Raw genomic sequence first — 13,831 nt, 5'->3', positions numbered from 1 at the left:
TTTAATTGTGAAGCTCAGCAGCCTGCTGCAGAACTCTCTGGGGCAAGTTCTTTTTGTAATCTTAAATGTAAATATAATAATCCTTGAAAACCACTGAGTTTGAAGAAGGTTTATTCATAATTTTAAAGAAGTCTATATTTACCTTGGCAACTTGTTATGGCTCGCAGTAAAACCTGTTTTAAGTCAATAAAAAAGTTCTGATAATTTTTTTTTTCTTGCATGGCATTAGTAGGAGAATTTAGCTTTCCTGCGTGTCAGGGGCTTTTTAACTGCAGGCTCTGTAGTAGTGGTCTAGCCCTTCCTCCTGATTTAAAAAAGTAAATATGTGTCTTTGACAGTTTTTGGCTTGGTTTTATTTCTTTTTAGGGTAAAAAGTGTTTATAGGGCATTGAAACATAACTCTGTAGACAGGATTGTCTTCGAAATTTCTAGCAAGCAGCTCCCAATAGCATTGAAAGTGACTCTTGCTTAAATCAATTCATAACTTTTCAGGCTCAGAGGAAAACCGTTCTTAAATTCTAGTATTTTACATTGTAGGGGAAGTTTTGTTTAGTAGTCAATTGAGCTGTAATTCTGTTTGCTGAAATTCTTTCGTTTGCTTGGCTTTTTTTCTGGGCACTCAATATAAATATCCAGGCGGCATTAAAAATGTCACTCTGACATTCTGTTACGCATTTTGAAAGCACTCAAGTGATTGCCTGAAACTGCAGATACTAAATTACTTATAAATCGATTGCTAACAGATTACTTATGGATTGCAGTTAAACTATTCCAGGAAAACTTTGGAAGAGGCTGAAGAACTATAGATGAACAATCATTTGTAATAACAGACATTTCCATTGTGCTTGAGAGCCAGAATAACTTTTGTACTGTGTATGTGTCTGAAATAATCTTTTTTAATTTTCCTATGAGAGAAGATATATAGTGCTAGTAAATAGCGTGGCATTTTTACTCTTTTTTTTTTTTCTGCTTTATTTGCTGTAGGTCTTTAGATAGTGGAAACTTGGCATGAGCTTGTCTCTTCGATTTAAAGAGTGGAACATAATTTTATAATAAAGCAGATAAACATATTGTCTTCCTTGGACGTTGCAATACGATCGGATCCAAGTGAAATGGGATCTAGTTTGTCTAGTGCTATAATCTGTCTTATTTTCTATGTTAAAGTGCCTCTTGCTTGTTTGAGCACCAAATAAAGCGACACTGGAGGATGGAGAACTGCCAACAGCAGCGTGAGTCGGGCTGTCTCGTCTCTGGGTGGAGGTGAATGAGGGGTCTGGAGAGGCTGGAAGAGTTGTGGGTGTGGGGTTTTTGTTAATGTGGCACACATTCAGGAAAGCATCTGCTGCAGGGGTAAACCAGAAGCTCTAATAGTTCAGTTGCCTCTGCCTTGATAATGTAATATGTAGGTAAAAATTTCAAAGAGTTTGTGAATGTTTAAAATAAAAAATTCTGGGCTTAATTCTTATAATAAAGCTGGGGTGGTTTGGCTTTTGTTATGCTATTACCTTACCCACGCTGCTAAGCCCGTTTGTCTCCTTTTGAAAAGATATTTCCCCTTTTGAGGGGAGATTGGGTTTCATTAGCAAATTAAATGAGCTGAGATGCAAACTTGGCAATTTCCTATTAGAAAAATGATTCAGTGTAAGCTTGTTAGTCTTGGTGGCTTTGTGAGACATCCAGCGGGTGACACTGAAACCCAAACCAGAGAAGTGTTACTGCCAAGACTCAGGAAACTTTTTGTCTCTGCTAATTAACCTGTAATTTTTCATGTAAAGCAATGGACAGCAGAATGAATGCAGATGGCAGAAGGTTTGTGTGATTGCATTAATATTATAATTGAATAAAGCATTACTGGTACGTAGCTGAGCTAGCTATAGGTGGTGGAATATCGATAGTTGTCCAAAAAATGCAGATGCAAATCACTAATGCAGGTACTGGAGAGAATAGCTCCAGTTTGTCAGGGTTTACATCACGTGTATGTCAAAGATACTGGCTTTGTTTTGCCTCTGTCTTTCTGAGCAGACAGTAGCTCTTCAGAGCTGTTTCCCACAGCTTAGTGTTATTAATGTCCAGTGGTGCATTTCTGTGTTTAAAATAAATTGGTCCATTTAGGCATAACCGGACCATAAAACACTCTTAGAGTTATGCATTTAAATAACACACTGTTTATAGAAACACCTACATTGATTAAATTCTCCTCGGACTGTAAGAAGCATTATACTGCCACTCTTGAGATGTAGAGAATATAAATCTTCACAGATAAGTCTTCCAGCTGTGTTACTTTTTGACTTTTATCTTAATAGCAGCCTCACTGGCAAACTTGGCATAAACAACGGCCAGCACAGTTTGTTTAAAAATATCAGGTTGTGCAGAAATGCAGACAATATTGTTGAGCGATGGGAACCATAGATGCTGTCATTTTTGTAGTTGGGTTTTTGCTGTAGATTTTGTTGTTTTCTGTTGGAATAGTGGGGAGCTACTAGACTTCCTTGTGGTGTCTTAGCGATCGAAATACTGGTTCTTTGCAGACTGAAGCATGAAGAAAAGCCAGTCTGGAGTGTAAGCTGGATGATTGTCCACCTTTGGTTGTCCTGAATGTTTGGCAAAGCTTTAATGCTAAGGCAAAGTTCATCATCTGTTAATATTTATATTTTCAGAAACACTGAAATTGGAGAAAGATGTATGTGTTTAACACAGCTATTTTTGCTGTTCCTAACACTTTATTACTATTCACCCCTGCATTTGTGATGGTGGGGGATAGAAAGTAGGGGGGTTATTTTTTTTCTGGACAGAAGCATTGTCTTGAGGAAGATGGGAGGTATGACTAACGGAGTCCTGAATAGCATACAGGAGAAAACATGTTTCTGGAGACTCAAGCAAGAGACAGAGTAGTACAAAATCACTTAGTAAGTATATCTCTGTCCCATGCACATGCATATGTTTGCACGTACAGGCAAACTGTAACCTACCTGTCTCTTCTAAGAATAAACTCAATTCCTACTGGATCAAAATAAACCCTGGAGAAGGCTTTCCTCTGGAGCAGGAGGGAGGAAAACTCTATAAACTCTTAAATTCCTTAATTGCAGAAGTTTTAAACCAAATTCATTTTTACCAGCAGATTTTCAAGCTTCAGAAAAAAAAATAAAATGTATTGATTTGTTGTTTTCTGCTCTGTCTAGATAATGAGGTTTTTGGGATATGAATATGACAGATGAGTTTCTGGGTTATGAACAGGAAGGGTGTTAGGAAATGCTGAGCTGGGTATGTGCCACTCGGGGAGCCTGAGCTGTTGCCCACGGGGTGCTGGACCTGAAGACTCCCAGCACTGTGGATGAGGTTGTTTCTCATTAAGATTCATCAGGACCTGAGCCAGAGGATGCAGAGTATGAAATGTCCACTCTTTTTCTGATGCGTCTTCACATTCCCTGCCTCTGTCCTGTACTGTAGTTGCTGGACTAAATTAGCAATTCGAGCTAACGAGGTGAAAGATGTAGGTGTCCACTGAAAATTTGTGATGGAGGAAGAAGGCTTCTCTATATTTATAATCTTTTCTGAGTTTTTATGTGAAAGAGATCTAAAAGGAGGTAACCTGGTCTTAAAAAGCTTTCATTACCGTGAGGATTTCCTCCTCGTTCAGAAAGAGTCTTAAATTATATACAACACAGCTTTGGACGAGTGTTGCTGCTCTTCTTTTGATGGCTTTGATGTTTTATATTCATTAAAAGAGATTAGTTAGGATTCCTCGCATTGATTTTTTTTTTTTTTTTTATTTTAGTTTTAATGGTCATTTAGGAGCTCCTTCTTAATATCAGGACCTGTCAGGCATGTTCTGCTTTGATTTAGTTTGAGATAGGCCATAATTATGGAAAGGCTTGTCCTCATAAGCTTCAATGGATACGAAGTGTTATGTGGTCTGCTTTTAATGTGAGGAAATCTCAGCTTGTGTTGCCATGGGGTGAATTCATTAATGATGGAGCACTTTTTGCTCTGGTTGAATAAATTGGTATCTCTCTGCTCTGCTGCATAAAATGACTCGGTCCTGTTCATACTGTACAAATTATGCTGTCCAGCTGCTAAAGTTCATCTGTGATATCTAAAAAAATAGCCCGAAGTGAATAAAACTGCAATTGCATTTGAAATTTAATATTAATGAAGTGTTGCTTGCACATAATCATCAGGCGCTGTTTTGCGCATCCTAAATGTGAGCGTTTCCAGCCTTAGAGGTACATAATTCACTCCAAAGCAGACAGCAGCTCACCCGGGCTGCTGGGGACTCCGCCAGTGAAAGGACTCTGCTCCTTTGGACCACTGAAATGAAAGATGTTGGATATAAAAAAAAAAATCATTTAAAAAGGGCAAGGAGAGAAGGTGAGCGCTGTAGAGGAGGATGGTTTGAGTGCCTGAGAGCTGAGGCTTGCTCAAGGACAAGCACAGATACACTGCCTGCCCATAAACTCGGGACTGGAAGTGAGAGGGTTCATAACTTCAGAACAGTGAGTCTGTCAACAGCAAAGATGAAGTAAACCAACTGCTTTGCAACAGATCTTGATCCCTCTGTGAAAGGGAGTATATTACCTTGTACAGGACAGCAGGAGGCTGTGCTGGGTGTCCCAGGGGATCCTTTCTGGCCTTACATCTGACTAAAGGCAGTGATAGCTCTGCTTTCTTTAAAGTTAACAGGAGTGCTCTTCGCTGTGCCTCTGCAGAACTGGTTTGAGTCTTGCTCACGGGGATGCATCTTCCTGGGCTTTGTGTGGGGCATTTGTGACACTTTCCTAGCACAAATCAACTTCAAAATATTTAGCTTTGTTGCTCCTGACTCCCCATTCTCACAAACACGAGTGTTCTTCAGAGCTGAGGGCAGTTGTCTTTCTAAAGTGTGCAGACTTGTGTCATCTTGACAAATACATCCATCTGTACCAGGTATCACGTTTTAGTTTGATCCTGCTAATTTAGCAGCTGATCACTTCATTACTGTTGATTTATGTTACCTTCTTCGTAGATGAATTTGTAGCATGATGTCCTGACTGTTCCTAACTCCTGCTCTAGCTCTGATTTTTGTGATATAAGGGAGGAAATCTTTCACGGTGGCTTCAAGAATAGGCGTTTTAAGTATTAACGGACTTGAGTAAAGAGCACACAAAATGTGTTCCTGAAGTTACCTTACTCTCTCTCATGACAAGCTTTGTGACTCTAGAATATTCACCCAGGGTAGATAATAGCAATCTCTTTCAAGAGGAAAGAATAACAAGACAGGGATTCTTCTGCTGTTAAGTTTGAGCAAAGAAGCATAATTTTAGAGACAAGCAGAAATTCTAGTTTCATTACTCAGCAAGCTTGCTCAGATAGATAGAAGGACTTTGTAAATCCCACTTTCCTTTTGAAGGCGTCCTTTGAAGCTCATGAGCTTCTGAAAATTCTCAATTGTGAGAGCTAATTTGACAAAATCAACAAAATGAGTGCTTTGATTTCTGGGACTAGATGATGCTGAGTGATCCGGTTTCACAGATATTCTTTACTGCTGGAAAAAAAAAAGTAAATCTCTTGCTGGCTTAATTGACTGTGCTATTTCTTCTTGATCATTCTGCTTTCTCTGCAGCATCACATGGAAATACGAATGGCTTGAAGGCTCTTTACACCTTCTTTGTCACCTTTTGCTTGATGTGAAGAGGTCTGTGTGCTGCAGTCAGCTACTAAGACTGACCTCTTCCATTCCCTCAACTGTTCAGACCGGTGACATTTTATGGGAGGGAGCATGCTGTTGTTTAAGTTTTTCCTTAAAACCTGCCCTTGCTGTATCCAGGCAGAGGAGAGGATCTAGTCTGCCAAGGCCACCAGCTGTTGCTGATGTTGCCCCACTGGCCTCTTGCAGTGCCCTGACTGTGTCTGTTGCCTTTTGGCTTTTCTGGGCTCTTTGGGTGAGGACTGTCCCAATTTCCATGGTACCCCATGCAGCTGGACTCGTGCTTTCCAGCGCTGAAAGGGTAAGGCTATTACTAAGGCAGTAAACTCCTTTAAAAATCAAAATCTAAGGGGATGGTTGTTGATCACAGTTTACAGCATTCTCTACCTTTGCACTCCCTGGTTCCACATCTTTCTCTGTTCTCACACAAAACGTTACTGATGTTCTTAGGCTTTCCTAAATGTGACTTTTGAGTTTTCTGTGGAGGGTTTCTGCTCTTCACCCCCCGGCAGGCTGGGTGCCCAGTGCCTGGGGCTCTGCACAGCTAGCCCAAACCTGCAGTCAGCTGGCCCTGCTCCAGCAGAGCCGTGCTGTTCCATTTGCGTAATTAATACAGCTCCTAAAAAGATGACTGTGTATCTAAATGGTAGGCATTAATGGCTCTGGGGAGCTCTCGCGGCTCATCCTTACAAGCAACTCCTTACATTCCAAAATAAATGCGTGGAGAAGCCTTTCTTGTCACCGCAGGGTGACCTTCTCTTCTCTGCCACACTTGTGATCTCACTTTCTGTCAAATGTTCATATTTTTGTCTAACCCTATAAAACTAGGAAATTAAATGCTTTTTGGCACAGACACGTTCAGTGCAGTGTCATCTTTCAGCAGCTCCTGCAAATAGCAGTGATCAATTTTTGTCTTCAGCTGCCCGTTATCAAACTCCTAAAGATATAGTGGGGTGATTCTTGTGTTGAATTAATAGCAGATCATCTTTGGAAAGATGACACTGCTGTTAAGTGCCAAGATTGATGAAAAGAAATCCAGTCGTGCTGGGATGATAATTGATTTGGTGGAACGTCTCTCTGTCTCTGGGAGTGTTTCTGTCGGTCTTGCTGCATCCGCACCCCTACTGAGATCATAGCAGCAGCTCACGTTGCACACCTCTTGGATCTGGATTTCGCCTATTTTTTGATTTATGTTATCTTTTTTTCCACTATTTGTTTGCCAGTTAGCAATCTCTATTTTAAGCAGTTTAAACAAAACCCAAACCGTGTTTAAATAAAGGTGCCCTGGGCAGGGACACCTCCCACTAGACCAGGTTGCTCAAATCTCTGTCCAACCTGGCCTTGAACATCTCCAGGGATGGGGCAGCCACAGCTTCTCTGGGAAACCTGTTCCAGGGTCTCACTACACTCAGAGTGGCTTGGCAGGGATGGCTGGAGGCCAGCAGTCTGGTTTCCTGTGCCATGGATAGGACCAAGCACAGTGTTGAGTCCAGCCCGGTGCGTGACCGCTCCAGCCCTTCTCCCTTGCACAACCATCCCTCTTGGGAAAACGTTCTTCCTTGCATTCAGCTATGGTGCCCCTACTGCAGTTCAGCCTCTTGCTGGGAAGAGCAGGGCTCTGGTGGCCTGTTGGGGTAGAAGACCACAGCTAGAGCCCCTCCTGCCCTCCCCAGGCTGGACAAACCCCCCTGCCCTCCCACCCATGGCAGGGAGCCCTTCGGTGTCCTGGCAGCCTTCCCCTGCAGCACCCCCAGCTTTCCCTTCCATCACTTGTACTGATGGGGCTGAAAATCCAGCTGTACTTTTCAGGGTTATAAGCTACCACCACTTCACGTGCTTCCTTCTTTGCCTGTTTCATTTCTGCATAAAGCAGAAGTTTTAGTAAATAGTTTCATTAAATGAAGCTTGTGTTTAGATATACCTTCCGGCAATTCAGTGATGCTACAGTAGGTTGTTGTTCAGTAGATGTAACTCGTTGTTCACAAATACTGCATTTCTTGGTAAAATACAAGTTACAGGGAAAGGAGCACTCTGAATTAACCTCTGGTAGGAGCGAGCAGTCTTTTAAAAAAAAATAAAAGGAAAAAAAACAGATAAGGCCATGTCACTGGTGTGAAACACTTGCTTTCCAAGTCTCCTTTGCAGCAAACAACTGTTTTCAAAACATACAATACAAATTGATTTAGATGTCTTTTTTTTTTTACTCTCCTAGGAAGCCTAAATTACTGCAGCCTAGGCTGGCCATCAGTAAGCTGCATTTGCATTAGCCTGGCTGGTCATGAATTCCTCTATTTCTGCAAAATTTGTTGGTGTTAAACATTGCTGTGCTTGGCCATAACAACTTACTGCCTGCTCCAAACAGGCTGGAGTGCAGCAGAACACAAAGGGTGTATTTACCTCAGTCTAAATAAATGTTTTATCACTTAGCAGTAATTGGATTGCTATTGTATTGCAGTAATTATTCCCAACAGCAAATCAGTTCTCCACTTCGCGGACGTGTTTCCTGACTGACCTTCACGCAGCTTGTCTGAAGGTGTCTTTCTCGATCTAATTCTGTACGATGAGGTTTTTGTTTTTTCTTTTTTTAAAAAGGGGGGGGAACTACTGCCAGGGGTAGAATAATTTGTCTTTGCTCCAGTTGTCATAGTGTGAAAGTGTAAGCACTTTGGTTCCTGCTTGAGCTTTTAGCTGACCCCGGAGAGGCAGCACGAGGCAGCACTTTACCAAAAGGCATCGTGACATTTCAGGCTGTGTAGAACCACCCATCCCTCAGTATCACAACCCAAATATCCTGTCAAGATTTCTCATACTTTGCGGAAATTTGTTCTGTATTTAACACGTCTGTAGACAAATAACTTCCTCAAGTATCTCGTAGCTGACCGAGGAATTCGTACACTCATCTGAGGATCAGGCAGAGTCTGCCAGGGAAGTTCTGGATCACTGGATGACAATTTTATGTGGAAGAATAATATTCCGTGATTAAATCTTAATGGGTTTCCAGAGTAGCTAGTATTTTTTCAAGCGGAAGGTGCTGCTGAATGTCCTCAGTGAGGACTGCCCTGTGATAGCCTGGCTCTGCATTACACAGACCCCACAAACCCATCAAGGGACGCCTCCGTCCCCTCTGTGCTTCTCTGAAGCTCTAAACTTTCGGTTGATCGCCTGCCTGACAGATTATATTTATTTCAAATGTGTGGCATTGGACAGTGAACTTATTTCCACTGTCCAGAATTAGGCTGTTCTGATGCAGTTTTCTGTTAAATCTAGTCCTAATCCTGCTTTCTGAAAATGATGGTTTCTGCATTGACAAAAACAGATGGTTCAAGTATGATTAACCTACTCCAGCCTCTAGAGAACCATATTTTATCAGAACAAACCTATTTCACTGGGTATTGTTACAGTGCTCACTTCCATCATGATCACAGGTTTTTGGGAGGGGTTTTATCACCCGGAGCAGCACGGTGGCCTTAAGCTGCCCGTAGCCTCTCGCTGTGATTGCACTTGTCCTGGTGGGGGGGTGCAGCCCTGGGAAAGCACATTTGCTGCGTGAACCTTCCTCTTCCTTTGGGTTGAGACTCTTGAGGAGGTGTTGGCTGTGCCCTGACTCTCCGGACCGGCCAGATTTAAGGGTGAGGAGCCCGGGCAGCATATGATGCTTTACTGGTTGCACCAGTAAAGAAATCTTCCCTTGGAGACAGGGTAGGCCTCTCGGTCTTGACTGGCTATGAAGTTAAATTTTGTGGTTTCTGCCTGTATTGGCTTTTATGTGGTCTTTGTTAGTAATCGTTATTTTCATCCTCTCCCTTTTCATTACTTCCTCCCCTGTTGCGCTGCCGTGGCTCTGCAGCCAAAGCTGCCTTCGTTGGCTGGAGCCCACCTCCGCTCTCCAGACAGCCTGGGGGATCTGCTTTGTTCTGGGACATTCTGACCCTGCATTTCTTCCTTCAGGGATGGAAACCTGTTTGCTGAATGAATTGCTAGATTTATTTGTATGTAATGGTACTTAAATCTCATCAACAAGGATTTGGACAGTGCGATGGCTAGAGGAAGAAGGGATACATTGGTGCTCGTATCCCTGATCCCACCAACTTCCCAATGTACCTGGGCACCTGTTGAGAATGTATTTTTATGAACTTCTTGTTCTTAATGCATCAGCAGCCATCTTCCTTTTCTGTTAACTTTTGCTCATTCTAAAAAATTATTTAGACAAATGAGAATGATGTAGATCTAGTTGTGCTAAAGCTTTGTGCTCTTGGCTGTGTCCTTTCTTCTCGCATCAGTCTGGGGGAGCTCTTTGTTATTGAGAATGGTGCTTGGGAGGCTCATGAGACCTGCTCTTAAAAATCAAAGTATTCATATTTAGGGGATTATTTTGACTCCTCTGTCTCTCTTTGTATCATGGAATGATTCAGGTTGGAAAGGAACTTAAAGATCATTGAGTTCCAACCCCCTGCCATGCACCTTTGCTGGTTTCTTAAGTGCAGTCTAGAATTGAATGGTTCATCTCTATCTCTGGCTTATTTGAGTAATCCACTAAGAAAGTATGTTTCAAGGAATTAACTTACACAAAGAAAACTAGAGCAGAAAACTTACTAACTGACTGTTTATAAAAAGAGAAAAAGAAGCTCCGCAAACCAAATTAATCCTTTCTACCCAAGAAACGCGGAACTTGTCTACTTCTACCCAAGGCAAGTGACGTGATATTTGTGTGGTAGACATGGTCTTTGAAGGCCTCACTTTAGTACTGTTCCATTCATAACTACAGAGGTGAGTTTCTGCTTGTAAAACAATGCTGTTTGGGAATGTTGCGTGTTTTGCAGAGCATACAACCTGGCTGGGATGAAAAAAAAACAAACCAACCTCTCAAGTTGTTCACAGTTTAGTTCTCACATTTGGTGGATGAAGCTCGGTTGCCTGGTAGTGAGCTTTGATGGACGGGCTGCAGGTCCAGAGGCCAAGGCCTGCAGCATTATAGTCTCTTGTCTGGTGGGCTCTGAGCTCCCCTTCTCCAGTTTTCTTGCTGTACAATCAGTTTTATGTCTGAAAAGCTGCTGAAAGAAATAGTGCTTTAGCAGTACTATGTGATTTAGTGTGTGCTAAAAAAATAAAATCACTTTTGGGTCTGATGTAAAGCAGTATAACCGAAAATATATTTTTTCAAAACAACTATTTTTTTCTATTTTTAATATTTCCAGGGAGGGATGAAACGATGCAGCCAGCCAAACCATCATTCCTTGAATATTTTGAGCAGAAGGAGAAGGAGAATCAAATCAATAGCTTTGGGAAGAATGTGTCTGGCCAGACAAAAAATTCATCTGATTGGAAAGTACCACAGGATGGAGACTACGAATTTGTAAGTCTATACTTTGAAATTCAATCAATGTGACAATCTTTAAGAGTTTTAGTCAGAACTGCTATAGGATCATTTCTTGTTTTGACAGACTAATGGAAACTTGAGGAGATTCTAATTGCTAATGCATTTGGATGGGGCATTTTGAAAAACTCATTTTCTTTAGGTATTTCTCGGTAATCGTAGCCAGTCATTATCTGTATACTGTCCTTGTTTAAAAGCAAAACAAAAGAACAAAAAAGCCTGAGGACATGAAGGTACAAGCGATCGTGCTTTACTTCCCCATTATGCATTTAAAATAAAAAAAAATAGAATTCCAGATGGCAGTTGGAAAATGCAGATCCTGAATGTACAGTGTTTGACAAAAAGCAGTGTTAGAACCAGTGAATTTCCTTGTTTTTCTCAAGCTTTGGCACTAGGTTTTATTATATAAACATCGAGCTTGTCTTCATTTCTGTTTCAAATCTTCAGTTTCAGTCTTCCTAACTAGGGTTCATGTGCTCAGAATTTTCAGGAACTTTTCAGAAGCCCAAAGAAAGATCTATTACTCATAAATTGGATTTAATTTTTTTTGTGAGGATGGAAATTTTCTGGTTCGAGTTCAGAATGCGGGAAGATGCCTGCTCTGCTGAACGCTGCATTTCCTTTCAATGATATTTCACTGCAAGCACTTTCTGCTCTGAGTGTGCTGTGCACCCTTTCCATGTCTGCTGGTGCTGCCCAGGGTTCAGGTTGTCACGCCGCATCCCAGAGCTGCTGAGGTTCACTCCACCTTCACAAAGCAGCCTGGAAAGCGAAATCCCTCTGCCAGTCACGACTCTGAGGAGATGCTTTTCTTTAAGGCTGGAATAATAGCTGGAGCCTTTCATTCTCTTTGTGCAGATTGTATAGGCTACTGCTGTTACAGACATTGTGTTGTCTTTGCTGCTGCGTCTCAGATTCTCTTATTTAGACCGAAAAGGATGGGGAGCGGAGGGGACCTGCTGCCTTCTCTCTCATGGCCCTTTGCACTACATTGTGTTTAGCCTGGAGGCTTAAAGTCACTGCATAAACATGTTTTGCAAAAATAACTTGCAAGCTGCCTGTGTATCACAGGGTCTGGGCCAAACACGATTCCAGTTGAGTCAGATACTCTGTTTATCTCATTCACCTTACGTGCTGTTACTTAATTTAATGATAAACAATTATTTTTCAATGTGTAGTATTTCCCAGGAAGGACGGGCTGGTTTGGAGTATCTTAGAAGTCTTTTGTAGTCTGCACAAAATGGCCCAAGGGGAAATTTGCTGTAATTATTTTACTTTCTAATTTTGTTGATAACAAGTTTAGCAATTACCCTTATTTCCAGCGAGTAGGATGAGTTCTGCCCTGCGCACCGCGAGCTGTAGGTGCAGGCTGCACCCGCTGAGCGCGGATGACACAAGGAAAGGTCGGTGCCTTTCTAGCAAACGGGACCTACAAATATTTTTAGAATGTGCAAAGGAATTGTTTGAGACGCCTGCGACCTTGTTTACTGATTTCCATTAGTACTGAAGTATCACCCTGTGCGTAGATTACCAGTGCGCTGGAAGCAATAAAAGCAAACGATAAAAGCTAGCAATAAATCCGACTTTGGGTCACCTTCATGTAGTAATTTGTAGAAATTTCACTTCCCGGCTGTATGTATTTCTCTAGATCAGCTGTATGAATGTACCGGCCTGTCTCGCATGCAAATTTTGTAGCAGAGCTACTTTTTTTTCTGTAGGAGGAGGAAAATGCTTGATAGCAACCTTAAGAAATACGTGTGGGTATTTGTATAACGCTTATCTGAGCATTAGTAGGAGCAACCTCAGGTTGTGTAATGTGTTCAGAGATTTAAAACTGGGTATTTTTCCTGTTTTGCTGAAAATAGATCAGTTTGGCTTGCTATGGGTAAAAGTCATGTTTATTAATTGAAAGCATCAATGCAGTAAGCATTGTGGAATAAGAAGATATACATTCGCTAGTGGGTGCATCAAGTACATCTGTCCCAGACTTGCCTGCAGCTATGACTTATTTCTGCATTGTCAAAGTAGGCAGGTTTGAGCAGACGTTGCCTGTAGAGTTTGAAGGATTCCAAGTAAAGATGAGATCAGCGAGATGCTGGGTAAATACTAGTTCCTCCTGGGCCTTAAGAAATGATTGAAATATTATTGCTTTGTGCTACTGCAGACTAGGTAAATATGCCTTGTCTTCTGTATTCCTCTCCCTCCTGTGTGACTAGCACCTGGAGTCTTCTCTTGTCTAAGCAAAAAAAAACCAAAGGGCAATATTAAATTACAAATGATTTTTGCTCTTTTCCCCTGTGGCAAAACCATTTGACCTTTTCTGGACTAACATTGTTCCTGCAAAGCAGGCGAGTAAGACACTATTTATATCACAATGGCCATGTCATGTTAGATAAGGGCTAGATGGAATCAGCCTCATCCACTGCAGAGCTGAAAGCCCAGAGATCCTCTTCTAAAAGGTGGTGAACTCCATTCCTCCCCAACGTGATGCTCTGGCTGTTCCTGGTTGTGGTCTGAGTTGGTGTAAATCCAGTGGATTTCCAGGCCTTGGATTTCTGAGGCAGAAGTTACTATTAACTGATTAGTCAATGCCCAATAATGCTAATGTTTAGCTCCGCTCATGTTTGAACAAGGATCTCTAAAGACTTAATCCCTGCTTCATTACAAAAAATGTTTTCAAGAACACTATGATTTATTGAACATGGCGGGGGTGGGAGGGAAAGTACTAACTATGGGCAAAAAAATCTTGCTTTCAGGAAGAATATAACAAACTC

The 13,831-nt window shown here is 41.7% G+C and overlaps 1 protein-coding gene across 3 annotated transcripts in view; it reads left to right on the top strand.

Moving 5' to 3' along the window:
* STK4 (serine/threonine kinase 4) overlaps positions 1–13,831 on the top strand; it is a 49,119-nt gene that overhangs the window by 13,885 nt on the left and 21,403 nt on the right. For all 3 annotated transcript variants that reach the window (XM_014941277.1, XM_014941280.1, XM_014941279.1), the window contains one exon: positions 10,879–11,036. In XM_014941277.1, the coding sequence (XP_014796763.1) occupies positions 10,879–11,036 (158 nt within the window). The remainder of the gene's footprint in view (positions 1–10,878; positions 11,037–13,831) is intronic.

This window comes from Calidris pugnax, unplaced genomic scaffold, assembly GCF_001431845.1.
Source record: "Calidris pugnax isolate Ruff unplaced genomic scaffold, ASM143184v1 scaffold55, whole genome shotgun sequence".
Taxonomy (NCBI): Eukaryota; Metazoa; Chordata; class Aves; order Charadriiformes; family Scolopacidae; genus Calidris; species Calidris pugnax.
This window is presented reverse-complemented; position numbering and strand designations above follow the sequence as displayed.